Source organism: Caretta caretta, chromosome 2 (genome assembly GCF_965140235.1).
Source record: "Caretta caretta isolate rCarCar2 chromosome 2, rCarCar1.hap1, whole genome shotgun sequence".
NCBI lineage: Eukaryota > Metazoa > Chordata > Testudines > Cheloniidae > Caretta > Caretta caretta.
In genome coordinates, this window is record NC_134207.1 from 4,199,923 (window position 1) to 4,227,287 (window position 27,365).

Here is a 27,365-nt window from a genome sequence, read left to right on the forward strand (position 1 = left end):
TCCCAGCAGTAGATCAACGTTGTTTATTAAACCAATGTGCAAACAGCAGATTTCCATATAAAACTTGGCTACCAACATGGCCCCAGGCATCTCTACTGACAAGAGGCTTGTCCCAGTGGTGCTGAGGGAGCTGGAGTCTGTTCTACTCGCTCAGCTAAGCCTGGATGAGCATCTCAATGGCAGGCAGCGGTGGAGCAGGCGAGGACCACCCTGCTGGAGCAGCTGTGGCCACTAGACAAGCCAACTTGACTTGTAAGCAGAGTCCACTGGCTCCTGAGTCAGTGTGAACACAGAAGCTCCTCATCTCCTGCAGTTTTCATGGGATCCTCAACTTTCGCCAGGGGCTGAAGCATTTGAGACGGTGAAACATTCACAGAACAGGGTGGTCTATTTAAAATGGGGCTTTCCTCAAAGAAAGCCAATGAGACCCTAGAAAAGCTGCCAGGCAGGGGGCTGCTGGCCCTCGGCAGCCATAGTCCTTCCATTCAAACGTACACATTAAAATCAAAGGCCGTGTTTAAAATTACACCCCAGAATGGCTGTCGCTGAGACAAGGGGTGGTGTCTCAGCCTGCACTCCAGGTCCCTGGCCAACCACCCAAGGTCTAGACTAACCTAGCAGGTGCACAGGCTAGACAGAGAGCCCCAAGGCTCAGCTGGTGTAGGATACTTGTCCGGATATGTGAACGTGGCAAAACTCCTGTCCGGGAACGGCCTTCTTCCTGCATGGCTGCCTGGCCTTGGTGATGCCCTGACACAGGAGTCTCGGAGACATCGAAGAGGTGGACCTGAAAGGATGGTGAGACAGGCTGATTAGACCTGCAGGTCTGGAGCCTTGTGGCTCAAGTCAGGCAACCACCAGGCTCTCACCAGCAGCAGGGGGTACCCCAGGGCTAAGGGGCGGTGGGGGGAAGATATCTCTGGGCAGCAGGCTGGGTTTGTTGGTAATTCCAATGGAAAGCATGTTAAGTTGCTGAAACAGCCACCCTAGGCCAAGTCAACTACAGGTGATCAATGCTTCCAACCCCTCCCTGCTCTCCTGCATCTGACTCCTCCTTGTCCTCATTTACCATCCCCCACAGCTCCTCCCCATCAGCCTTGCTCCTGGCTCTCACTTCCTCCCCTCAGTCTCCCACACTCATCCTCTGGCCCTTCAGCTCCCATGCTGACGACACCCCCCCTTACTGCACATTTCCTCGCCCTGATCTCTTCATTCCACCTGCAGCCCTGCGTCCGCTCTCCCACTTGCTCAAGGGCTGTTCACTTAAGAATGCAAGAGCCACCATAGAGCAGCCAATGGTCTGTCTAACCCTGTATCCAGGTGTCTGACTGTGGCCAATACCAGGTGCCCCAGAGGGAAGGAACAGAACTAGGCAATCATCAAGTGATCCATCCCCGGTCGTCCATTCCCAGCTTCTGGCTGTCAGAGGTTTAGGGAGAGGCTAGTTGCGTCCCTGACCATCTTGGCTAATAGCCATTAATGGACCCTATCCTCCATGAACTTATCTAGTTCTTTTTTGAACCCTGTTATACATTTGGCGTTCACAACCTCCCCAGGCAGTGAGTTCCACAGGTTGACTGTGCGTTGTGTGAAGCAATACTTCCTTTTCTTTGTTTTAAACCTGCTGCCTGTTAATTTCATTGGGTGACCCCTGGTTCTTGTGTTATGGGAAGGGGTCAATAACACTTCCTTAGTCACTTTCTCTACACCAGTCATGATTTTATTAATCTGTGTCATGCTCATCTTAGTTGTCTCTTTTCCAAGCTGACAAATCCCAGTCTAACTTCTTCATCTAGTCTTTTTAATCTCTCTCACATCTCTCTGTAGCTAAGCTCCCCCATCACCGGGTCTCTTTCAGCACCACGCATCAGCCCCCTCCCTCACATCCAGTCACATGGCCTTTTTTGTGCCTTCCAGCCCCGCAGTGTTGATGACATCTCATCTGCTCTAAGCCCTCCCCTCTCTTTCTTCCATTCATGTAGTAGCTGGTTCTGTCCATGCCTCCACTCTCCTCCACCCATGACTCTTCTTCCCCACACCTCTCCTATCCTCAGGTCTGTCCCGCCAACCCTCAGGCCTGGCTCACCCCCAGCATCCACTGCAGAGTGTCTCTGGCTGGTGGAAATCCCATGACCAGGCTGACTTCCTCCACTGCGGATTCACTCTCTCCTCCTTCGGTTCTGCCATCTATGTAGACAGACTCCTCCACTTCTCAGACTACACGGAATCCCATGCCCACAGTACCAGCTGCATTTCACCACCTTTGACCCAAACCTTCCCTCCCCTGCCACTTCCACTGTACTCCTCCTGCCCAGGATCCTGCCAAATTCTTCCAAGAGAAAACTGACAAACAGATGTCACCTTCCCCCTCCCATCCCCTCCCACATCAGACAGTGTCCCACTCTCCTCCTCTAACCTCTCCACTCATCACCCCAGTGACCTCATCCCATCTCCTGATCTCCCTCCTGCCCACTCCCCTCCTTTCCATCTCCTCCCCTCACAGTACAAACATGCTCTAGCTTCTCCCATTTAAAAAAAAAACAGCTTGATTATATAGTGTTATTTTGACAACAAATATGCAGAATTTTAAACTATTGTGTGCAGAACTTTTTGGCACAGAATTCCCCCAGGAGTAAAACCAGCAGCCATGGGACAATGGTGGCCCAGAACGTGCCTGCAGCCTTCCTCTACTCCTATCACATAGGTCAGGCCACCCTCGCCCTTGACATCAGTCACCCCGTGTCTTAGAGGCAGGGCCGGTTACTAGCAGGAACAACCCAGCCCAAAAGCGTCCCTTGGAGATGCCAGCGGGGATCAGGGAAGCGTTGCACAGAAGGAATCCGGCGGGGCCTGTTCCGAGAGGGGAGCAGCGCTCTATACTCACATGTCGCTCGCCATGGACTGGTCCGGGCTACAGGACCTGAAGTCAGAAAAGGGCTTGAATGTGGGGCCCAAGGGGCGCCTCTCCAGTGTGGCCTGTTTGGGAAAGAGGGAGCCACGTGTGGCACTGATGAGGATGAAGACAAGGTCCCCGGCAGCAAGAGAGAACCAGGATCAGCTGCAGGCCCAATGCCAGGGCCAAACCGTTTCTGCTGAGGATCTGAACCACCAGCTGTTGCTCTTGCTTCTAGAGCAGCGAGTCCCCCCAGGGAAGCGCACCCAGGAGCTGTGGCTCAGAATTAACGGCCCAGCAAGAGGCTGCAGCACCATGCAGGGTGGATTTAAGGCCCTTTGGCGGTAGTTGCAGGTCTGATCCATCACAAGCCTCAAGGCCTGGCTGTTGGGGGCAATGCGGGGGTCCCCTGGAACCTCCCCCTTGATATCCCCAGCAGAGGCAGGATTAGGACGTGCCAGACCCTTGCCCCCTGCACTTCGATTGGTCACTTGTTGCAGAACTGGCTGCCAAGACAATCCCAGCATTCCCTCTCCCATCCCATCATGTTAGTGGCTGGAAACGGGACAAGAGTCCCTGCCTCTGACCCTGCATTTGGGATAAGCAACCCCAACTTGAACAGTGCAACATCCCCAGCCACCCCCACACCCTGCTACTAGCCCTACCAGCTCGGGAACCAGCCACAAATGGAAGCAGGTTGTGTTGGTAACACAGCCTGTGAAGGAGAGTCTGGAAAGATTTCCAGCCAGGGCTAGGTCAGACTCCCCAGGCCCAAGTGCTGACCTGCCCCAGCTCCTGGGTGCTGAAAACCCTCCCTGGTCTCTGGGCCAGCACCCCTTGCATCAGACCCACTCCCAAGCCCTATTAACAACCAGGTTCTGTCCACCCGCATCCATCCAAGAGCCACTCTGGATCTGAAGGGTTAACCAGTTACTGCAGGACATCAGGGTGTGGGTGAGATCTATGGAAATTCCCAAGTCAGTCACTTTCACGGGGACCAGGGTACGGGGCAGCAGATCTTCTCTTCCCACCCACTGAGACAGCTGGGGGAAGCCTGCATGCCCTGGCCTGCACCGGCTCCCTGGCTGGGCTCCCACACCAGAGCCCATTTGCCCAACTCGGCTGAAATCAGTGGCTTTGTTTCTGCCAGCAGTGAGCTTGGGCCCAGCCCAAGAATGTGCAGGACCAACCTTTGGAAAAACGGTGCCCTGGGCGAACTTGCATTTTGGCACTTCTGGCCCCCGAGGGTGCGGCCCCCCCCGTTGCCCCTGGGCCTCCCCCGCACCCCTAGCCCCTGCACTGCCCCCTTTGCCCACGTGTGGAAAGTAACCTGCATGCACAGAGCCCTGACGTTGCTCCTCACTCCCCCCCTCTGCAGCCCCCTGGGGGGCACAGAGGAATGTGGCGGGGGGGATCAGTATTGTGGGTCACTGCTCGCCCCCCCCATTCCGCCATTGGGAGAAATCTGGGTGCCCTTCCCCCCCTGGGCAGCCAGGAGCAGTTTCGGACTCTACATCAGCAGTGCTCACTTCTGCGCCACCGCCCGGCGCCCCCCTGACCATGGCGCCCCGGGCAGCTGCCCAGGTGGCCCCCCGCCCAAGGCCGGCCCTGGGAATGTGCCTTTGAATGCTCTCCGCACCCCACGCCTGCAACGGCCGGTGCCAAGCCTCCCTAGGCCGCTGGGACAGGGGAGGGGCCCCTCACAGCCAACTCACCAACCCCCCAGTAACCAACGGAACGAACGGGGAGACCCCCAGCATCGCGGCTGACTGCACACAGTGGCTCTGATTACTGAAAGACCTTCCTCCCCGACCTGCCTGTCCCCAAGCCCCACGGCGGGCAGCCCCGGCCCTGCCCCTGCACAGCTGCCCACGGCCCACACCGGGCAGTGCCAGCTTCCCACCACTTACCCGTCTCTCCAACACCTCGTGCCTGGTGGTGCGGCTCAGACTGACGCGGCGCAAGTTCCCCATGGGGACGGAGGGAGCCGGCGGAGCAGCAGATCCCTGCTGTGCCTTCCAGGCTGCAGGGGGCAGCGGCACGCCCCCATCACGAAATGGGTTTCCGGTCAGCGGGGACACCCTCCCCAGGCAGGAGTCGTCTGGAACACATAAATGGCTAGCACAGTTGACACACTGACCAGTTCCCTCCAGCTTCCCCAGACACCCTCCATACTGAACTCTCCTCTCCCTTACCCTGCAGGTAGCTCAGCTCCTCCAGCTTGTTCAGTTCCTCCCGCAAGAGGTCGATTTCACACTCCCTGCCAGGGGAAGGAAGCGAGGTTACAAGATTCCATCACAGCTGAAGTTTTACCCCAAGTCCTGCCCAGCTAAGCCCCTGCGCCATTCCCACCCTTCAGAGCACGAAGCTGCAGGGTGTCCTGGACGGGGGCGCACGTCCCCTACGCACCAGATGGCCTGTGCCCTCTCCGCACCAAGCATCTCTCTCACCCTCCTCATCTTCTTCTAGGTGAATCAATTTGTAAGTTTCAGAAGAGGTGTCCCGGGGTGCGTGTGCATTAGGTGACAGGACCCGGAGCAAGAGCAACGAAGAGCAGACTTGCCCCAGACACATGCCCACTCCCCAGCCCTTTCACGCCACAGCTGGAAGAGTAGAGGGGGGCCTCCCACCTCCACGGCAGATTGATCCTGCTGGACCAGTGGGTGCAGAATGGGGGAGTGAGTTCCAGAGCCAGGGTGCCCCGCCCCGAGGAGAGGACACACTAGGCCCAGATGTGCACAAGCATCCCAGCTGACCTCTGCTGGCCAGGCCACACACGGGAAGATCTGGTCCTCGGTACCTGTGGGGGCATGCAAACCATACTAGACTTCCTACACCAGCACCTGCACCCTGAGCTGCATGCAGAAGGGGGACCCAAGGCACCCACTGGAGAGCTGGTGTGACATGCTTCAGGCAGCTAACACAGCTGAGCATGGGCGTAACCTGGGGTCACCCTAGGACACAACTGGGAACCCCCACGCACAAGGGCTATTGCAGGGTGAGCTCTCTGCTGCCACCCAGAGGCTATTTGGCACCAGTGCACCCCTTCTGCAGCCACCCTGGTGACAGGCGTTCACTCCGTCCTGCTGCCTGGGGCTGGGGATCCTGCTCCTGCCGGCTACGACAGCCGCACTTAGCATGGCTGCGGCCAGCCTCTGTGCACTACGTTAGCCTGCGGGGCTGCAGACGTTGGGGCGCCACTGGTCAGTTTCCCAGTCTAACACAGACGGACCTGTGCAAATAGCAGTCCATGTGAAGCTGCTCATTGCTCTGCACCTTACAGGCCTGGGTGCTCCTGCTGCAGGGAACTCCTGGGTTCCACTCTCAGCGCTGCCACTGAGTCACTGCACGACCCGTGCCTCAGTTTCCCCATCTGAACAGCCAGAGGATGTGGTGTAAATCGTGACACAAACACACCAACCCCCACACTGCCCTCAGACCCCCCATGGCGGGCAGGGAGAGTGGAGGGTGAGATGCTATATAAATACCAAGCATTCTCACTGCCAGCCTCTTCCTCTGGGGTTAGTTGTAACCTGAGTCAACGGACAACCCCGTGACTCATGTGAAAACGGCCACAAACCCTTCCTGGCACCCGACTCCAGCGTTGAAACAAGGCAGGCTCTCGAGAGCACATTGCTAACTAACTCGACTGTAGATGTGAATCCGGACACTCCACTAATGCGTGATCACAGTGTGTTTGAAGTGACCTTAGCAGAGACCCAAAGAGGGAAGGCTGTTATATGGGCACATCTGGCTGTGAACCTGTTGTCCCCTGCAGTATCCCCTACATGGCTCCAGATTTACCTTCGTTAGCCCCAGGTCCCCAAGTGCTGGTCCTACCTGCCAGGGGTGGAGGTGATACGACAGTGGGGATCGTCCTTGAGCTCTGCTTCGGGGCAGCTGGCCCCCGCTGCCCTCTGGGGAGTCAGTGAGAGCGCCAGAGGCGGCTTCCGGCCCCTCGCGCGCCGGGCACAGCAGCACACGTGTGCCAGCAGCCAGTTACCTACAAAAACCATGAGCAAAGCCGGAGCTAGGGTCAAATTCAGAGCACAGAATTGCACAGAAGGTGAGCTGGGGGAGCGGACTGACGGACCTATGGATTCAATATTTTGTTGGAAGAAGACTTACCGTCTTAGAGCCAGGGGTCAGGGCGCTGGGGGGGCTAATTCCAGCACAACCATGGACTCCCTGTGGCTCTGCATCTCTGAAACGCGGAGGGTTCTGACCTACCTTGCAGGGGGCTGTGGGAGTTAGCACAGGCTGGTGGGAAGAGGAGATTAGATGGCAAATGTAACCCAAGCCGACAGGGTGGCTTTGTTTCCCTCTGGCGGCTGGACTACGCGAGCTTTACAGGTCAGTGGGTGGGTGAAATTGACGGACACCAGTGGCCGCAGGAGCGGCCATGGTCTAGCTCAGGGACAGCCTGATGACTCAGGCCTGTTTACCCCAGCGTGGCCAATGCCAGGGCAGGCTCTCCCTACACTCTGCGCCAACGTGTCCCCACCTAGCGAGCCCACTCCAGAGCGGGGCTCTGCCTCCGTGACCCATTCAGCCCTTGGCCTCCCTGCTGAGGCTACCCGGGGGTGGGCCACCGGTGCCAGGTCGGGTCCTGGCTTCAGCGTTACAGAGAAGCCAGCGCAGGGGGAGCCGGCTGTGCTCACCGGCGACAACAAGCACCAGGAAAACCGTGAGTGACTTGAAGCCCAAGGAGATGGCATGGTTGAGCTCTGAGAGCGCATTGGCGACGACCAGGACCAGGAGCACGGCACGGGGGAGGCCTGGGGTCTGCAGGAAGGTCATGAGCAGAGCCGAGAGCAGGAAGTAGCCGGCGTGCAGGACACAGGTGCAGGCGGCGCCAAGGCTGACTCCTGCGAGACAGAGGGGGGTGGGGAGACGGGCGAGCAGGCGCACTGCTTCATGACCGATCCATGCTCCAGGCTCAGACCAATGCCACCTCCTGGCTGGTTCCTGCCAGCGGCGTGGCCTGGGGAGAGACATCTCCTCCTTTCACTATTGCCCCAGTCTGGGTGGAGGGACACTACACCACCCAGCTTTGCCCAGGGTTTGGAGGCAGGGGGGTCACCACTAAGATAATTAACAAGGGGTAGGCGGCATCTGCCGGACCTGCCCGTGCAGCACCTTGCTCATTCTGTTACTACTCCCACCAGCCTCCGACGCCCACTCCCGTCGTATCGTCTCCAAGCTGGGACCCTCCCACACCAGGGGGCAAACGGCTCAGGCCATACGACTGGACATAGGGGAGGCTGCTCCTTTGCAAATGCCTCTCCCACCCTTCCCCGCGACACCTCTGAAACTCCCTCGCCCAAGGCCCACGCTCCCTGCACAGCAGACAACAGCCTGGCGGTTCTGTGCAGCCCCAGCGGGGGAGGAGAGCAGGAGACCAAGTCCAGGTCTCCAATCCAGGTCTCTGAGCAGAGGGAGGAGAAAGGCCCTATGCTGCCTTATACCCTGGGCACATCCATCCAGCTGAGCAGTGGGCGGTCAGACACCCTTCGAAGCCCAGAGTCGCTGCTTGGTATCACAAGTCTCCTCCCACCGAGCGCAGCTGCCTCCCCAGCACTCAAAGCTGGGATGTGGAGCCCACCCCAGCAGTGCTGCAAGCAGAGACCCAATCCCTTGGCTGGCCAGTTCCCAGCCCGCAGCCACCGAGCAGCGTGTAGCCCAGTGAACGCGGGTGGGAGGAGGCTCTGCTCAGCCCCTTGCTGCCCCGAGATGCACATTGCCCCCCTAGTCACCTGCCCAGCCAATGAATCTCTGGATGTGCAGGAGCCGGCCCTCCACACTGCTCTGCATGTGACCCACGGCGTAGAGCACCAGGCCCAGGCTCTGGTTCATCCTGTGCAGCTTCCCCATCAGCTCGTCGTAGTACAGGGCTGTCTGGTTCTGATAGGCCAGGAACAGCGCCTGGTTGGCCTCTGGGCAGAGAGGGGCAGAGAGGATTCAGAGCCAGCGTAGGATCCCTGCTGGAGCTGTGGGGCGGCAGCTTAGAATGGCGAGGAACTGTCGGTCGCGGGCGGACATGCTGGGGAGAGGTGCAGTCCCCGCAGCAAAGGAGCATCGCAAGCTGGAGGGGCCAGGACAGGATGGCTGGGGTGAAACTGGGCTTTGATTCCCTCTAGGGGTGACAGCCTGGCGCAGAAAAAGCTTTGTATTGGGATAGTAATTTACAGTTTATTAGTTTGGTGAGTGAGTCTATGATGTTACTTTATAGTCTATTATCTTAGTCTATTCTTGTTCCTGCCAAATGTCTGGGTTTTTCCTTTATCGAGTTTAAAACGTAAGGGTCTTTCCATTGTATGGTTTGCTTCTGCCTCTCCTCGCAGTAGGCACAGCCTAGCTGAGGCGCGGGGCTCTGCAATTACTGGGGTTCGATCCCACATTGAGACAGTTCCTGGAGGATCTGCCAGCACCTCTAGGAAACTGGGAGGGAGAACTGAGAATACAGGGTGGGTTCTGGAGAGGTACAAGGCAGCACCGTTCACCAGCCTCCTCTGGAGTAGCTAGGCCAGCTGTTCTCAGCCGTGGAGGTGTTGATCTCAAGCTGGATCAGGGCAAATTTGCAGGGACGAGACCGCCAACACACAGGACAGCTGTTAGTCAGGGTGCTTAATGCACTATTGGTAACACTCAGATATTACAGCAATTTAAGTGTGGTATAGGAACAGTATTGAGGGGTATAGTATAGTGTATGAACTGGAAGTTTTGGGTTTTTTTTTTTAAATGAAGAACCAGGAGGCAGGTCCCTCTGCCCTTGAAGCAGGAGAAGGCCATCCCCACAGCCCAGTTACCAGCTGCCAGGCCCTCTCCACTCCTCAGCCTGCTGCCGGTCTGGGGTTCTGTCCGCTGGCCCCGGCCAGGTGGGGTCCCAGCCGCCGGCCCCGGGTTCCATCCGTCCAGGCCAGCAGCGGGCTGAGTGGGGCCGGCAGCCGGGACCCTGGCTGGCAGCAGAGTGCCACTAAAAAACAGCTCGCATGTGGCCTTTGGCACGCATGCCGCAGGTTGCCAACCCCTGAGTTAGACCCTGAGCATGTGGGCAAGACCCACCAGGCAGACACCTGGGAAGGAATTCTCTGTAGTAACTCAGAGCCCTCCCCATCGAGTGTCCCATCACTGACTGCTGGAGGTATTTGCTGCTAGCAGTCGCAGGTCGGCGACACGCCATTGCAGGCAGTCCCATCCTACCATCCCCTCCGTAAACGTATCAAGCGCAGCCTTGAAGCCAGTTCGATTTTTTGCCCCCACTGCTCCTTTTGCCTTGTGTCTAATACGAGTCTGGCTTAGATGGACAAGACTGTATATTTTGCAACACTGCCGTAACACTGACCAGAAGGAGGCAGCTAAAAGCAGTGCCCCGAAGAACCCGAGGTGGGCACAAGTTTGCCTGGCCTCTGAGGGGCTGATCAGACTGTGTGCTGGGCCTCCATTTCTCCAGCAGTGAGAGTTAACGCCAGAGACAGAAGCTGCATTTTCTATCTTTGATGTTCTTTTCTCTCACCCTTGTGTGTGCTTGTCTTGGCTTTTAGGAAATGGGATCAGACTTTAACAACAACAGCTATAACACCACCTCCAGCCCAGCTAACGTCTCTTCGCCCCAGAAAGGATGGTTATCTAAGAGACTGTCCAACAAGGAGGGGATTTCCTTTTAAAAACCTCTCTCCAGATAAAGGAAAGGGATGTTAAAATGAAAAGCTGACTTAGTAACTTACGTTGTTTTCCGTTCTTTTTTTGCATCTTGGTTAAAAGGATGCTTAAGGGTGGGTTTGCCCTGGGACCAAGCAGGCTGAGGTCTCTGTGTACCAAACCCCAAATCTTGTTTAACACTGGGTCATGTTAACACCTTTGACCCTTGTCCCCATATATTCCAGCTAAAGAATACAACAGCCCCACCCACGCTGGCCAGCCGAGGGCAGCCTGCCCAGCCAGCAGCAGTCACGGTACCTATTTTGGAGTAGACCTCCTGGGCTCGCCTTTGCATCTGGGTGAGGTCAGCGAGGATGGCTCTGTGTCCTTGCTGCAGCTCCAAGTCCTGGTCATCTAGGTGGCTGCTCACGTTCTCTGCAGGGGGAGATGGGGCAGAGCTCAGGCTCTGGCAGAAGCTCCTGTGAAGCCATTTCCCATGTTAAGTGTTTTGCACACCTGTGATCTATTCACCCACCGATGGTAAAAGCCTCTTAGCCTAGGTGAGTGAAGATGCTGCAGAGGAGGTCACTGTGCCTTGCTCTTCCAGTCAAATCAAAGTGCCTCCTTCCAAACCTAATGCCCACATGAGACCTCTACATGTGCCAAGAGAAGGGGAGGGGAGGGCAGCAGGGAGAGGCGGGAGTCACACAGAGACTGCTGGAGGGTCAGACTGCCAGACAGCATCGTTCTCTCCCACAGGGGAGCTGGGCGTATTGGAGCAACTAGGACTTGTGGAGGTTCTTGCTCATCCCCGTTTTACAGCCAGGTTGACTGAGCCACCCCGAGATCCAGCAATTGGACTTGCCCAGAGGTCCATGGCTCAGGTGAGATCAGACGTCGGGTCTGTTCCTGGCTCCTGGTCCTTTGCTGTAGCTTCTTGGCTAGTTCAGGGAGGGGGAGGAGTAAAGACAAAGGGGGTGGATCCCCTCAGCTGGGAACATGGGTGGAAATTCCTTCTCTGGGGCTCATGAGTCAGGTTTAGCCACAGCAGGCCCAGTGGGGCCTGGCCTGGGGCCTTGAAACTAACGGACACCAGCATTGCCGCAGGAGCATCAGACACTCTATGTCAACGGCTCCTGAATTTGTTCATCCCTTTCCCTCCAGTGTCCCTCCACAATCATACTCCTGTGACTGCCCTTTTCTATCCCAGGTCCCCACCCCCTAGAATCACCCTCGTGACCCCAGCACCAGAATCTCCCTTGACTCTCTTCCTCTCCCATGCATCCTTTCCCCCAAGAACCACGCTCTCTTGACCTGCTTTTTCCAGTCTCATGACTCTCCTCCCCATAAGAATCACTCTTCCATGTAGCTGGGAACCTCCCCCCGCACCAAACAAGTAGTGGGATGGGAAGTCAAGCCCCCCCCCCCCCCCGACAGCTGTTTGCAACCTCTGGAGAACCTCTGCTCTAGGGAGCCGGGGGATGCTCCATGCCCTTGTCTCCCTGTTCTCACCCATCCTCTTGGTGATGCCCTCAATGAGCTGAGCCACCTGCTGCTGCCCGCTGGCAATCAAGGCCTTCTCCTGAGTCAGCTGATCCAGGTTGCTGTGGATGGATGACTCCATCTGCTCCTGGCTGTCCTGCAGCTTCTCCTGCTGGAGCAGCAGCTCATGCTGGCTGCTCACCACCTTGTGCAGGGACTCTGCCGTCAGCTCTTTCAGTTCCTCCTGGCCGTCCTGTTAGCGAGACACTGACTCCATCAGTGAGGTGCCAGTAGACTGCAGTGGTGCATGCTAAGGGCTGAGAGAGACAACAGGTCCCAGCATGCCGTGCTTCAACGGTGCAGCATTGCATGCTGGGATCGGTAATCTCCCCCTCTGCATCAAAGACCATGGTGGCTGTGCCCTACATTGAGTCCGCCCTTTGCTCATTGGTTCAGACCTCTTTGGAGCCGCCCGCCCGCCACTACCCACCTTCAGAAGCCTCATGGCCTCCAGCTGATTCACGGCGGCGGAGACCAGGGTGTTGACCGTGTGCTCCGTCCGGCGCTTGAACTGCATCTGGCGGGTGGAGTAGCAGACGGCGCGGGCCCGGTTGCTGACGATGTGGTAGGCGTTCCAGGTGTCAGGGTCCATGTCGGCAGTGCATTCCGCAAGGGTCTGGTAAGAAAGACAGCCAAGCCGGATTAGGGTCAATAAGGCCACAGGAGAGGGCCCCTCCCAATGCCCCTCATCCCTCCTAGCCCAGAAACTGCATGGCAGTACTCCAGAGAAAGCAAGAGGTGACCTGATCATGGCGTATCAGTAACTTCACAGGGACTGAAGGCTTCTATAATCTGGCAGAGAAAGGTAGAACAAGAACTGAGGGCCTGGAGCTGAAGCCAGAAGAAGTCCAGTTGGAAAGAAGACCCGTTTTTAACAGTAAGGGTGATTAACCATTGGGAACAAGCTCCCCAGGGATGTGGCGGATCCTTCACCTCTTGGTGTCTTCGGATCCTGACCAGCTGCCTTTGTGGAAGAGATGTTTTAGCCACACCCACGCTGCTGGCCTCGATACAGGTGTAAATGGGTGTAGGTCTACGTGCTGGGACATGCAGAAACTCAGGCTGGATGATCAAATGGTCCCTTTTGGCTTTAATCAAGGAAACTATGAGAAGCAGGTTGCGATACGGCAAAGCTGTCCTGGGTCCCCACAAGCTAATAGCTTCTACAGCTCGGGACAGTTTAGGACTCAAACATAGGACCAAGGTAGGTGAATTACCTCACAAGCAAGACTGACCCGGGGACATCCCGGACGACTGGAAAAAGGCTAATGTAGTGCCCATCTTTAAAAAACGGAAGGAGGAGGATCATGGGAACTACAGGCCAGTCAGCCTCACCTCAGTCCCTGGAAAAATCGTGGAGCAGATCCTCAAAGAATCAATTCTGAAGCACTTAGAGGAGAGGAAAGTGATCAGGAACAGTCAGCATGGATCCACCAAGGGTAAGTCATGCCTGACTAACGTAATTGCCTTCTATGACGAGGTAACGGATTCTGTGGATAAGGGGAAAGCAGTGGACGTGTTGTTCCTTGACTTTAGCAAAGCATTTGACACTGTCTCCCACAGTATTCTTGCCAGCAAGTTAAAGAAGTATGGGCTGGATGAATGGACTATAAGGTGGATAGAAAGTTGGCTAGATTGTCGGGCTGAACGGGTAGTGATCAATGGCTCCATGTCTAGTTGGCAGCCGGTATCAAGTGGAGTGCCCCAAGGGTCGGTCCTGGGGCTGGTTTTGTTCAATATCTTCATAAATGATCTGGAGGATGGTGTGGATTGCACCCTCAGCAAGTTTGCAGATGACACTAAACTGGGAGGAGTGGTAGATATGCTGGAGGGTAGGGATAGGATACAGAGGGACCTAGACAAATTGGAGGATTGGGCCAAAAGAAATCTGATGAGGTTCAACAAGGACAAGTGCAGAGTCCTGCACTTAGGACGGAAGAATCCAATGCACCGCTACAGACTAGGAACCGAATGGCTCGGCAGCAGTTCTGCAGAAAAGGACCTAGGGGTGACAGTGGAAGAGAAGCTGGATATGAGTCAACAGTGTGCCCTTGTTGCCAAGAAGGCCAATGGCATTTTGGGATGTATACGTAGGGGCATTGCCAGCAGATCGAGGGACGTGATCATTCCCCTCTATTCGACATTGGTGAGGCCTCATCTGGAGTACTGTGTCCAGTTTTGGGCCCCACACTACAAGAAGGATGTGGAAAAATTGGAAAGAGTCCAGCGGAGGGCAACAAAAATGATTAGGGGACTGGAACACATGACTTATGAGGAGAGGCTGAGGGAACTGGGATTGTTTAGTCTGCGGAAGAGAAGAATGAGGGGGGATTTGATAGCTGCTTTCAACTACCTGAAAGGGGGTTTCAAAGAGGATGGCTCTAGACTGTTCTCAGGGGTAGCAGATGACAGGACAAGGAGTAATGGTCTCAAGTTGCAGTGGGGGAGGTTTAGGTCGGATATTAGGAAAAACTTTTTCACTAGGAGGGTGGTGAAACACTGGAATGCGTTACCTAGGGAAGTGGTGGAATCTCCTTCCTTAGAAGTTTTTAAGGTCAGGCTCGACAAAGCCCTGGCTGGGATGATTTAATTGGGTATGGGTCCTGCTTTGGGCAGGGGGTTGGACTAGATGACCTCCTGAGGTCCTTTCCAACCCTGATAGTCTATGATTCTATGACCTGTTCTCACACAGCTGAAGCACTACTGTGTTAGACCAAAGTACCCTACCGTGATCAGTTCTCAAGGGCAGATAGATGCTAGATCTTAGGCAGCATGGCCCACTACACAAGGCATCGGACTGGGAATCAGGAGACCAGAGGTCTATTCTTGGCTTCACCACTGACTCAGCATGTGACTGTTCGCAAGTTTCCCCTCTTTAAAACAGAGCGAGTTGCACTGACCCACCTTTGCAGAACGCTTAGAACACTACAGCTGAAGAGCACCACACAGGAGCTGCTTATCACAGACAGACTGACACAGCCCTGGCGTGGGCGCACCTGGGATATTGTGTTTGGTCCTGGACACCATGGGACTGAAAGAGACTGACACTGGAGGGAGTTGGGGAAAAAAGCAACCGAAGTGATCAAGAGCTGGAGGGAAAGGCTGGAATAAATAAGTACGCAGGGCTACGTAGCTAACGGATAGCGAGCCAGGCAGACGACACGCCTCACATTTGAAAGGTGAGCACCACAGAGGGAGAGGAATTACACAGGGCAATACCCACGTGTGAGACTGAGGATGGGATGAGATAAGGAGAGGGAACACATAGGAGGATACTGCATAGCGAGCTCTCCGGGGCTGTGGAACCCAAGGCAACTGGCAGGAGACCCATTTTGGGACACTGAAGCGGCTGACTGCACAAAACGCTCCAAGATCCCTCGTAGGAGCCAGTCCTGCACTGGGTGCGAGATGGACCAGCCAGCCTACCGGGTCTTCACCTCTCACACCCAAGAGGTTCTATCGTTGAAGCTACGCAAAGTGCTCTTGGCCTCGCTGTCCTAATATCCTGACTACATGCAATGAGCCAGCCGGGAACATGAACCAAGCTAGCTGTGCAGCCATCCCAGGGGAACAGCACCCCCAGCCTGTCACCGCCCATTTCAATAGCTCCATCTGTGCAGGGGGAGAAGATGTGTGGATCTAGGGGGGAGGGGAGAGGAAGATGATGGCTGGGCAGGGGCAGGAGATGTCAGCAATAGGATATGGAGGCTTCTCCTTTCATCCCCATGGAAACTTGGCTAAAGTCAGAGACGGCTGAAGGTCGTTCCCACCACGCGATGTCCATTTGCAGGCCTAGGGCAATGCGAGTCCCATTCCTGGTGGGCCACCCTGGTGTGAGATGGCTGCCTTGCCCAGGAGCCCCTGCTCCATGGCTTTCTTCACTCCCCAGGCCCACGTGAGGAGAATCTCAGGCTGCCTGCACCGGCTGCAGCCCTCTCCCAACCAGCATTGGAGGGTGTGAATTCGGAGCCGCCCCTCGCCGTCTTACCATGTCGGCAGTGCAGGGATAGGTCTTGCGCCCCTCCACGCTCGCTTGGCAGTTAAACAGGGACACCCCCAGCTTGGCCAGTTCCTCTTCCGACAGGTCCGTACAGGAGGAGTGGATCTGGGCAATAACCTGCCAGCAGCAATGCGGAGAGGAAGGAGCACGTTAGGGCTTGTGATTTCAGCAAGCTGGTGCCTCCTACCCCACTGGCCCTTCCCAGGTGCAAGAGAAGGTAACTCATCATCTGCAGGTGACATGTGGCCTCTGCCCCTAGACGTGCATTTTAAATCCTCACCCCCAGCCCCACGATAGGAGAATCATAAATGCTGGGCAGTGACTCAATGAGGAGACCTCAGTTCCTGGGGTTCACCCTTCCCCCCCCACCTCCTCCTCTTGCTGCTGCTGGTTTCCTCCATGCCCCATGATTAGCTCGGCAGCACCCAGAGGCACGCTAGGCGCCCCACAACACAAGGGGACAATCCCAACCCCCCTGGGCCCCTCCTCACACGGTCCCTCCCTGTGAAAGCGCAGTCAAGCCAGCTGGTGCCCTTCTGTCTCTGCTCCCCTGGAGATGTCCCCAGCCCATGCCTCTTCACTGCTAAGTCCCTCCTTCCCCCCCCCCCCCCCCCCACAGCGGGCAGCTCCTCTCCCCCTATCTGAGGGCAGCTGTTTTCCCTCCCACCAGGCCGGCTGCCCCTACCCACTTCTAGCTGCTCTGCAAATGTGGAAGAGCCTAGAAGCCTTCAGAAGCAGATTGACCAAGGAGCCCGCACCATGTGCCCCGCTGGCAGCCCCAGGCCAGCAGCAAGGGCTCTGCCCACGAACAGCTACACAGCACGGCACTGTTAATACACTGGACAGATAAACATGTCGCATGTCCCTCAGGCCTCCCGGCAGGGAGGAAAGATGTGAACATGCCGAGGTCATGTGGACCCGCTCCAGGGTTGGGGAGCGTTCCAGGGGTAGAGGGGGTGGCCTGGAAGAACATCTGGAGAGGTTGGTTGACAAAGCGGACAAACAGGGTAACCCTCTTCAACGTCAAGGTTCCTCCTCCACCAGACGCCCTTTACAGGAAACGAGCCAGCTAACGAGGGGCGGGGCAGCTGAGGAGAGTTCCTACGGACACCTGCAATTTGTGGCCACATGGAACAGTGACACCATCAGTCTGACCACCCTTGCTTGGTTGTCGGCTCCCTCCTTCCCCCTCCCCCACTCCCTTTCACTGCTGCTCCATTTAGGGCCTGATCATGCAAACATCTATGCACAGGGAGCAATCCCACTGAGTCCAAGGGCACTGCTCCTGCACCCAGGGAAGCACATGCAGGAGTGCTGGCAGGATCTGGACTTTGGATGGCAAGTGCTTTGGGGCACGGGCCATTCTCTCCTCCCTGTCTGGACAGCCCCAGCCCCTTTAGGGCCCTCCTGCAATGAAGAGATACAGTGACACCTTGTGGTGACAAGAGTCCAGTGGAGACAGATCCAGATGCCTGGCCTCAGCCAGGAATCGCTCATCCCCCGTCGTCATCTCAAAGGGAGCATTAGAGAGACTCCTTGAGTCCGGAGCTGGTGTCGGGGGGACGGGGTCTCTTCCTGGAGCTGCTCCCTGCCTCAACCAGCCAAAAAATCCAGAGGAGGGAGCGAAAAGGAGGGAGAGGAGAGTTGGAAGGAAGAGAGTCCGGCGGTCAAAGGGCAGCATCTTGGGGCACGGAGGGGGATCCTGCAGGGAGAGAACAGAGAGAGTTTGAACTGAGAGGAGTCTGGGGAGCCCCAGCCGTTGAGCAGCAGCTCCACATCCAATCCCCCTGCATCCCTCACCACTCCCCGACCTCAGAGAGCTGAGCCTGGCTCGGTTAGGAGGCCACTACACGGCAGGACCTGCACAGAGCAATGGTAAATGGCACGGTATTGAGCTGCAGAGCGGGGCCCATCCAGGAGCTGGCGTGGGACTGGCCCTAACCTCTTCCACAAGCTCCAGAAGAGGGGAGCAAACAGCACAGGCCTGATGTTACGATGACAACAGCTATGCTGTTGGTGTGCCGAGGCTGTGGCCTGCCACGCCGACCGCATTGTCTCGCTGTTGCCTTGTACTCCCCTGTCTGTACCCATCTGCGATCTTGTCTCATGCTTAGATCGGAAGCTCTTTGGGGGCAGGGACGTGTGCTAGGGGCTGCCACAAACACAGACAATGCCACATCTGGGGTTCCTAGGTGCTGCAACAATACAAATAAATAACAGAGATGTCTGTGACACTGAGTTGAGAGGTGCCCAGGGGCTTACGGTTCCTCCCTGATTTCTTCCTGTGTATGTCCTAGGGGCATCCGGGAGAGGAAGATTAATGGTCAGATAGCTAGAACTAACACAAAAAGAAAAGGAGGACTTGTGGCACCTTAGAGACTAACCAATTTATTTGAGCATGAGCTTTCGTGAGCTACAGCTCACTTCATCAGATGCTGTAGCTCACGAAAGCTCATGCTCAAATAAATTGGTTAGTCTCTAAGGTGCCACAAGTCCTCCTTTTCTTTTTGCCAATACAGACTAACACGGCTGTTACTCTGAACTAACACAGAGGGTCTGGGGCTCATGGAAACTAACAGCCCCAGCATGCTAAAGTCCCACGTTGATACATGCTGGGTGGGATCTAGAGTCTCCACAGGCCACACAACTGCATGCACCCGCCCCGGTCTCTCCGTTATACAGAACGTTATGCTCCTAGATGCTGCTGGCAACGTGGCCCTCAGCGAGGTAACATTCGGATACATTCTCCAGATTTTCCTACAGCTGGTTTTAAGCGAAGTGAGCCAGGCTGCGAGGGTAGGAGCCTCGGGTAGCTAGCGATGATGGTGCCGCTGCGTACCTGCTATCGCAGCTCTCATTTCACAGATAGGATTGTAACATGAACGATGCTAAAGCCACCCAGGAGCAATGGAGATCGGCTCCCAGGCTGCACGCTCTTCCCTATCCAAGATATCCTTTTAATGAGAAAACGTCTCCTTCTTGGTAGGCTCTGGGCCTCAACTAATTCCCTTAACATTTAACCCCTTTGGATTCTTTTTAGCCAAGAGCAGCACGCTTCCGGAGGCCTTCGAACAGGGCCCAGGAGCCCCGACTCCCAGTCCCCGGCTTTAGCCACGCGACCTGGGGTCTCGGGGTCTTTGAACAGCGACCTGACAGAGCTCGTAAGGGAACCGACTGGCCAAGGAACGAAGCTGCTCTTCGGATCCAGAAGCCGGGACGCCGGCCACAGCCCCGGCCTGAGCCAGTGGCTGCAGGACCAGACGCCCCTTTCTCGGCGGGGGGGGCAGCGGGGCCCGGGGCGGGGGGGGGAGGGGGCAGCAGGGCCCGGGGCGGGGGGGGCAGCGGGGGGGGGCAGCAGGGCCCGGGGCGGGGGGGGCAGCGGGGGGGGGCAGCAGGGCCCGGGGCGGGGGGGGCAGCAGGGCCCGGGGCGGGGGGGGCAGCGGGGGGGGGCAGCAGGGCGCTCTGGGCGCTAATCCCGGGGCGGCAGCTGCTGCCGCTGTATGGCTGGGAGCGGGGCCGCGGGCGGGGGGGGGAGGGGGCAGCGGGGGGGGGGGCAGCAGGGCCCGGGGCGGGGGCAGCGGGGGGGGCAGCAGGGCCCGGGGCGGGGGGGGGACAGCGGGGGGGGGCAGCAGGGCGCTCTGGGCGCTAATCCCGGGGCGGCAGCTGCTGCCGCTGTATGGCTGGGAGCGGGGCCGCGGGCGGGGGGGGAGGGGGCAGCGGGGGGGGGCAGCGGGGGGGGCAGCAGGGCCCGGGGCGGGGGGGGGGACAGCGGGGGGGGGGGCAGCAGGGCGCTCTGGGCGCTAATCCCGGGGCGGCAGCTGCTGCCGCTGTATGGCTGGGAGCGGGGCCGCGGGCGGGGGGGGTCGGGGGGGGACCCAGAAGGGCCCGACCCCATCGTTCAGACCGGCCTCCTGCCTGGCACGGGCCAGAGAGCCCCAGGCCAGTCCCCCGCCCACGGCTGGGGCGTAAATACAGGGCTGCCCCGGTGTGACGTGAAGACTCCATGGGGGGGGGGGATCTGCCCCCCGCTTTGCACGCCCCCCCCCAGCATGGGGAGAAGGACGCCGCCCCTGGGGGGAGCGCTGGGAGAGGGACTGGGCTGGGGAGAGATGGGGGCGGGGCTGCCTCCCCCCCCTCCGTTAGCATGCGCACCCCCCCCCCCCCCAGCACTGCCCACGTGGGGAGGAAAAGGGGGGCAGGCCCCGCCCCATCGGGACCCCACGTGGGCCAGCCACGACACTCACCTGACGCCGCCCCCTTAGAGAAGCAGCGCTCCGCCTCCCGGGACCCCTATGAAACCGGCGCCCGCTGACATCACGCCCGGCGCGGCCAATCGCGAGGCGGAGGCGGGGTCAGGCGGCGCCGGGGAGGCAGACGGAGCCGCGCCCCACGTGCCTGGGCGCGGGCCGCTCACGTGCGGGAGGCGGCCCGGGATGGAGGCGCGCGGGGAGCTGCGGGTCGGGTTCGTGGGGGCCGGGCGCATGGCCCAAGGGGTGGCGCGGGGCGCCGTGCGCGCAGGTAGGGCGCGGGGGGCGGTGCCGGCGGGGGAGGGGTGGGACTGCCCCCCCTCCCCGCCAGCCCCCCCATGCTAGCCCCCCCCCCCCCTCCCCGCCACTCCATGCGGGGTCCCCGTGTCATCGGCCCCTGCCCCACTGCAGAGGGCCTCCCCCGCACGAGCTGTCCCTGGGTAGCCCGGTGCCTCGCCCCAGAGGTGGCTGCATCTCAGCGCTGGGGTCCCTGTATAGCCGCCCCGCGGGGCAGCTGCACGTGGGCGCTCCGTGCGTGAGCAGCTGCCAGGCCCAGCCCTGTGTTCCAGAGCCCCAAGCCAGCCGTGGCCACGTCCCTCGGCAGGCCCCTGCTGGCTGCACCCCTCCTCCCGGGAGTGGCTGTGCGAACGGTTCCAGGATCGGTACCCGCCGTGCCCAGCATCAGCACCCCTGCGGGGGGCGTCTCTGCGCAGGCCGGTTCCTCCCCGGCGCTGGGATCCGATCCCTGGGGAGCGAGGGCCTCGCAGAGCTGCCTGGTTGTTCCCCTGGTGCTTGCCGCAGAGGTGTCACTTGTACCAAGGCCGTCCCAGCTCTGCTGACACCCGTGCCCTCATGTGGTAAAAGTAAGTTCCCTGCAAACACCTGGCATCGCTGCCCACAGAGCACACGGCCCCTGTTTGCCCAAGCGTGGCAAGCTCCTCCAGCAGCCGTTAGCCTCTCCTCCGGCCTCTTAGCGTTTCACAGCTGTGGGGAATCTCACGCTTGCTGGCGGGCGCACCACCCTTGGGCTGGTTTCTTGCCCCAGCCCGGTCTGGGTGACGGTTCCAAGGTTCAACCAGGTTTGTCTTGGTCTCTCGTCTGAGTGAGTTGGAGGCAACGCAGGGTTGTCTTGATGCATCTTAACGCAGCCGAGTCCCTCTTTGCTCTGTGTTTTAAGGAAAAGTCAAAGCTGCTAACATCTTGGCCAGCGCACCGTCTGACAGGAACTTGGGCGCCTTCCAGGTGAGTGAGGGCAGGCTGCGTGCGAAACGTTGAGTCTCTCTTCCATGGGGCTGGAAGAGCTAATAGTGTCTTGATGTCTGGCAATGGGAGGCAAACGCAGTAGCGGTGCTTGATGCCACTGTGTTGTGATCCCATCAGATCCTGCAAGCTACTAAATTCCTGTGAAGAACACCCAGGTGCCCTGGGAAATGGGGCTGGTGAATTAGCTGGAGGGGGGCTTTCCCTTTGAGTCAATGCTCAGCCCAGGACCCCAGCCTTGCAGTTTAAAGTGCACACCAGTAGTGGATGAAATGATCCTCAAATGGCCCTTCCCCCCCGCACAGGGCTGAGTTTCAGTGTCACAAACCATGTTAAGAGCAGGCGGGTGCTGAGTGCTACCGTTGGACTGGTGAATTCCAGCCTGTCCCGCTCTGCCGGCCGGCCCTCTCCAGGCCTTTAACGGTGCCCCATCTCCTTGGGTGGCAGGATTTGGGCTGCAGGACGACACACTGCAACAGTGAGGTGCTGCAGCACTGTACCCTGGTCTTCCTAGCCACCAAGCCTCACCTGCTTCCTGGAGTCCTGCAGGAGATTTCTCCTGCCATTACCCGGGACCACATTATCGTGTCGGTGGCCGCTGGAGTCACTCTTCAGGCCCTGCAACAGGTGAGTGTCTGACGGTCCCTCTTGCCCCCTCCCACCCCCCATTAAACTGTGAGGCAGCTGGCTGGGTGAGTGTCCGGGGCATGCACTTACGCGTGTGAAGGGTTTATATTTGCTTTTATACAATGGCCTGGATAAGAGGGAAAATGCCTGTAGGTAAAGAGAAAAGGAGGACTTGTGGCACCTTAGAGACTAACAAATTTATTTGAGCATAAGCTTTCGTGAGCTACGGCTCACTTCATCGGATGCATTCAGTGGAAAAGCATCCCCTGTATGCATTTGATGAAGTGAGCAGTAGCTCACGAAAGCTTATGCTCAAATAAATTGGTTAGTCTCTAAGGTGCCACAAGTACTCCTTTTCTTTTTGCGGATACAGACTAACACGGCTGCTACTCTGAAACCTGTAGGTAAAGAGCGCTCCAAATCCATGCAGCTCTCCAGTGAGTCTGGTGTGTATACAGCCAGGGCCAGAATGTGTGTGGGGGCAAGGGAGGGAGTTGCAGGGGGCATCCATCCCTTAAGGATACCTACCCTCTCCATCCCAGAGAGGCAGGGGGGTGTAGCAAGGGGGGTCCCAGTATTTTCACCTGGCCTGCTCTCCTCTTCCCCTTCTGCCACGCATGGACTATTGTTCTTGGAAGGGCGGTGCTTGCTACTTCCAGGTGTAATCCGGTCCATTGAGGTGTATGGGGCAGTGCACACCTCTCAGAGCTATTGTCCCAGGCTCGCTGCAGACTCAGGCAGCCATCCCTGTACCTGATATGCCCAGGTAATGTTTTCAAGCTTCCCTTTGCAGTCAAGAGAGCTAGAGACTTTTATTTTTTTTTAAGTGAAAGCTGAAAATGTGAGATAGGCCCATGTCCTGGGCCCCAGCTCCTGGAATCATGGGATTGTCATGCCTATGCCTTAATCCAGCCCTGCCAGGCTGCCATGTCCTGGTTGCCAGCAAGCAGATCAGTTTGTGCCAATTTCAGCAGAGGAGCCAAAGCCCTGGAGCTCAGCACAGGCATACGCCAGCCTGCTTGGTGAGATGCGCTAGCCAGCAAGCGTAATCCCTGGTGGCTCTGTGTTCCTTGTCATCAATCAGCTGACACACAGACCCCCCACCCGGGCTCAGCAAACCCTCCTTCCTAAGTTGCTGTCAATGGTTTTTTCCCCACCCACCTCCACTCCTCCCTGTACGATGTAAAATGATTGCCACAAACTGAGTATTATCCCCTGTGCCCCTCTATCCTGACCTGCAGCCCCCCTGTTATCCCAGTCCTGGACCACACAGACACACACACCCCTTTGCTGCTGCCCCTCAATCCTGACCTGCAGCCCCTCAGCGATCTCAGTCCTGGCTTTCCCTGGCAATCATGCTGAGTTCCTGAGCTGCCTGGTGGGTTTCCCACACTGGAAGGGCTGGGTTAACCCTGCCAGGCTCATGTCCCCTGTGACCTAAGGCACATACTACGCCCTGCGTGGGGACCACTGGGCTGTCTCCCAGCACCTGTCCCCATCAGCAGCAGTGTTCTCCTGGTTTATTGTCACGACCGTCTCTCCCTGCAGCTTCTCCCTGCTGGGACCAAGGTGCTGCGTGTCATGCCCAACCTGCCCTGCATGGTGCAGGAGGGGGCAGTGGTGTTTGCCCGGGGGAGCTGTGCTGGGGAGCAGGAGGCCGCCCTGCTGAAGAGCCTGCTGTCTGCCTGCGGGCTGTGTGAAGAAACGCCCGAGTCCTACATCGATATCCACACGGGCGTGAGTGGCAGCGGGGTAGCCTACGTAAGTGCCCTTGCGCTGGGGCCAGCGTTTCTTAATGCTGCCCTCCAGCCCCAGGTATTTCCCGGTTAATCCTCTGCCAGCCCTGCCAGGGCAGGGTTGTTCCCTCCACCCTGGCCTTTCTGCAGCTGAATACAGTGCTCTGGGTTATCAGTCCTGACGCTTGAGGCTTCTCCAGTGGGCACCCTGGGCTCCCCTTTCTCCCTGAACGACGAATCCCTGGTGCCCTCCCCCATCTCCTGCTGAGCAGTGGGTGCTCATGCCCATGATAGACCCTTGGCTGCCTCTAAACCATGTGATCTTAGAGTGGGGCAGCCTGTGCCCCCTAGTGGGTTAGACAGCACACGGGGGTCCAGGGCTGCTACAGCTGAGCTTAGTCTAGTAACTGGTGCTGTTGCCTATAGAGACTTGGGAATCAGTGGTCTAATGGAGACCAGTTGGAGACCTTAGTCCCTTGCCTGTAACTTGCTTATCGCCCTTCATGGGCGTCTGATTTCTGCCAGGATCCGGATGGTGGCCAGCAGCTTTTGGAAGGGTCTGCTGGCTCAGCACTGCCAGGCTAGCTCCTGTATTAGGATGCCTCCATGTCCCATCCTCCGAAAGCAACAGCAGTATGATCTAGCTGTTCCCTGAATGTCGCCTTTCCCTGCTCCAGGTTTACTTGTTTGCTGAAGCCCTGGCGGAAGGTGCTGTGAAGATGGGCATGCCCAGTGCCTTGGCTAATAAAATTGCAGCCCAGACACTGCTGGTAAGTTTGGACTTTTCTCTCAGTCTTCAGATTCCCCTGCTTAACCACCCCTTAATTGTCCCGTATTCCAGACCTGCCCCCTCCACCAGTCCCCAATGCACCTTTCTTCTGACCTGCAGTTCCCCCATCTATTCCAGTCCTGGGTTCCCCAATGCAGCCTGCAGCACCCTCTGCTACTGCCCATACGGCAAGTGCCCAGAAAAAGCCCTCAGTCTTAGGGAAAACTCCTGTATCACCCTTGTGCCTTGTGGCTCCATCTGCCTTTCCAGTAATTCCTTAACTGTTGCTGTCTTGTCGCACCTTGGTTCCTACCTCCTTAGCTTCTCTGACGGACTCTGCCATTTGAGCTGTGCTGTGATCAGCCAAGTGTGTTAGGGCTCCTCTGGGACCCGTAGGGGCCTTGCTGGTTGAGAATCCTGAGTTCCACCAGTTGCAGTCAGTGCAAAAGATTCCTGGGGACTCATCCAGGACGCGATGGGGCTGAACTGGAAGAAGCAAAGCCTCTTCGGCTGTCCTAGCATGGCCACCAGAGGGAGGAGGTGGCTGCAGCTGCACCGGACAGACCTAGGAAGAGTCAGTAACTGCCCCCAAAGTCCTTCCAGTCAGAGAAACCGAAACCATGGGAGCAGGATACAGCAAAGAGGTAGGATTGGTGTCATGCACAGACTGGGGAAGAGGGCACCTGGGGCCAGCTGCCCCTTAATCTGTGCATTACCAGCTGGCCAATTTCTTGTAGGCATCATATGCTCCAAGGCCAGAAGGGACCATTATCTAGCCTGACCTTGTGTTTAACACAGGCCAGAGACCTGCCCCCAAATAATTCCTAGTACAGAGCTGTTAGAAACACAGCCCATCTGGATTTAAAAACTGCCAGTGATGGAGAATCCACCAAGACCCTTGGTAAATTGTTCCAATGGCCAGTTACCTTAATTGTTAAAAAAAAATATGACTTTATTTCTAGTCTGAATTTGTCTAGCTTTAACTTCCAGCCATAGGATGGTGTTAGACTTTCCTCTGATGGACAGATGAGCCCATTATCAAATATTCTTTCCCCATGTAGGTACTTCTAGACTGTGATCAAGTCACTCCTTAACTTGCTCTTCATTAAGCTAAATAGACTGACCTCTGTCAGTCTATCAGTGTAAGGAAGCAGGTCAGCAATTTACAATGGGGTACATTAGCTGCATTACTCTGAAGAGCGTTTGGCCTGGTTCCCCTTAACTCTTGTATTAATGGCATTCACACCATGTATAACAACGGGAGGCAGCGCTGTCTAGCGATCAGAGCAAGGTGCCCAGGTTGGGGGTTGGGAGACCTGGGTTCTGTTCCAGTGGAAGTGAGCCAGCGGAAGAGTGGGGAAGTTGCTTGCGTCTCTTCCTGGGAAGGGAACAGTTTGGATGGAGCATGGTCTCCCTCCCCCAGCTTCCCAGATCAGAGGGCAGGGACACTTGCAGAACGCGAAGGCACCGCCCCCTGCCCACCCCGCTCTCCTCTGAGCCCGCCTCCTCTTGCAGGGAGCAGCAAAGATGATCCTGGAGACAGGGGAGCACCCGGCCAAGCTGCGCAGCGATGTCTCCACGCCTGGCGGCACCACCATCCACGCCCTGCACGAGCTGGAGAAGGGGGCGCTGCGGGCCACCGTCATGAACGCTGTGGAGGTCGCGACCGTGCGGGCTCGCGAGCTGGGCAAGAGATAGGGCCCCAGCCGGGCGGGGTGTTCCGGGGCGCCTGGCCTGTCTGAGCCACAGAGTTGCTGCCCACATGCGAATCTCCATCCCGTGATGGAAGGAAGTTTCCCAGGTTGTGCAGTGGATGTAGATCCCATTCTTCCCTCCCTAGGTGCCTCTCCCTGCCTGAGGGATTCCCAGCTCCAGGTCACCAGTGATCTCCTCTAGCCCCAGTCTCTCCCGACAGGGCCCGGCTTCCCCACATGCGAGGCAGGGCCCCCTCGTGTTCCTGGCAGTCCCCCGACGGGCAAGTCAGAAGGGAGGGGCTTGACCAGCCCTGCCCCAGCCATGGGGACTTCACACTCATATCCATTCCATACACATTGGCTGCTCTCTCCGGATGGTGCGTCCCTAATAAATAACGACAACAGCAGGACGTGGGAGCTGCTGTCCCTGAGTCGTGGCTTCTGCTCTCCTTTGTTTAGAGACGGTGCCTGTCTTCTGAAGGCAGCCTTGGCGCCAGGCTCGCTGTCTGCACACTGCTGTTGGGGAAACCGTCCCAACCGGTAAAGTGCAGCCTTCCCGTCTGCCACCTGGTTCCCTGGTGACGATCCGATCCGCCCAGCGTCTCACGTGCTGGTGTATCTGGTCTGGTGGGGGACGGTGTGAGCAGAAGCTGGTTTATAGGATGCTCTTCCTGGGCTGCTGGCTCATGGAGCCTCGATGCAGCCTGCAGCTTCCCTCCCACTTTAGCAGGGAGGTGCAGGTCCCAGCAGCCCCTGCTCCCTCTCAGTGCCTGGGTGAGGGGGGAATTCCCTGTATTCCTGACTGTTTTCACTGGTGGGTGGGTAGGAAATAGGTAGCAGCAGGGGCCTGGGAGAGACCTCAAGCTCCAGCTGCCTGTTAGTGGCTGCACCAGCAGTCCCAGGAGAGCCCCAGCTGGCATGCGGCATAGGAAGCCATGCGTGCCAGCAGCAGGCGG

General features: G+C 57.7%; 2 protein-coding genes across 4 annotated transcripts; one reads left to right on the plus strand and one right to left on the minus strand.

Annotated features, from left to right (window-relative positions):
* Nucleotides 1–21,275, minus strand: LOC125632920 (protein brambleberry). 3 transcript variants are annotated; one of them, XM_075124888.1, is made up of 13 exons: nt 21,206–21,275; nt 17,509–17,778; nt 16,065–16,193; nt 12,507–12,692; nt 12,047–12,269; nt 10,853–10,969; nt 8,650–8,829; nt 7,555–7,761; nt 6,734–6,896; nt 5,089–5,153; nt 4,804–4,994; nt 2,885–2,976; nt 1–787 (listed from the first exon to the last, which is right to left on the minus strand). In XM_075124888.1, the coding sequence occupies exons 2-13, from the start codon at nt 17,755–17,757 to the stop codon at nt 652–654; spliced, it is 1,938 nt and encodes a 645-aa protein (XP_074980989.1). In that variant the 5' UTR covers nt 17,758–17,778; nt 21,206–21,275; the 3' UTR covers nt 1–651. The 3 variants fall into 3 exon arrangements, with proteins under 3 accessions (XP_074980989.1, XP_048697798.1, XP_074980990.1); XM_048841841.2 differs by lacking the exon at nt 21,206–21,275 and adding an exon at nt 18,916–19,124; XM_075124889.1 differs by lacking the exon at nt 21,206–21,275 and adding an exon at nt 18,916–19,124 and having other exon boundaries at nt 745–787; nt 2,885–2,920.
* On the plus strand, nt 20,354–26,840 carry PYCR3 (pyrroline-5-carboxylate reductase 3). Its single transcript, XM_048841843.2, has 6 exons — nt 20,354–20,594; nt 21,501–21,565; nt 22,031–22,210; nt 23,759–23,971; nt 24,624–24,716; nt 26,231–26,840. The coding sequence occupies exons 1-6, from the start codon at nt 20,369–20,371 to the stop codon at nt 26,411–26,413; spliced, it is 960 nt and encodes a 319-aa protein (XP_048697800.2). The 5' UTR covers nt 20,354–20,368; the 3' UTR covers nt 26,414–26,840.
* The last annotated feature ends 525 nt before the right edge of the window (nt 26,841–27,365 follow it).

Excerpts from the sequence above, each read along its gene's own strand:
- LOC125632920 (XM_075124888.1), bottom strand. The coding sequence starts at position 17,757 with ATGCTGCCCTTTGACCGCCGGACTCTCTTCCTTCCAACTCTCCTCTCC. Across the intron at positions 12,693-16,064 it reads ATCCCTGCACTGCCGACATG|ACCCTTGCGGAATGCACTGC; the intron begins GTAAGACGGCGA and ends CTTTCTTACCAG. Across the intron at positions 5,154-6,733 it reads ATCACCTCCACCCCTGGCAG|GGAGTGTGAAATCGACCTCT; the intron begins GTAGGACCAGCA and ends TTCCCCTGGCAG.
- PYCR3 (XM_048841843.2), top strand. The coding sequence starts at position 20,369 with ATGAAACCGGCGCCCGCTGACATCACGCCCGGCGCGGCCAATCGCGAG. Across the intron at positions 20,595-21,500 it reads GCGGGGCGCCGTGCGCGCAG|GAAAAGTCAAAGCTGCTAAC; the intron begins GTAGGGCGCGGG and ends CTGTGTTTTAAG. Across the intron at positions 24,717-26,230 it reads TTGCAGCCCAGACACTGCTG|GGAGCAGCAAAGATGATCCT; the intron begins GTAAGTTTGGAC and ends CTCCTCTTGCAG.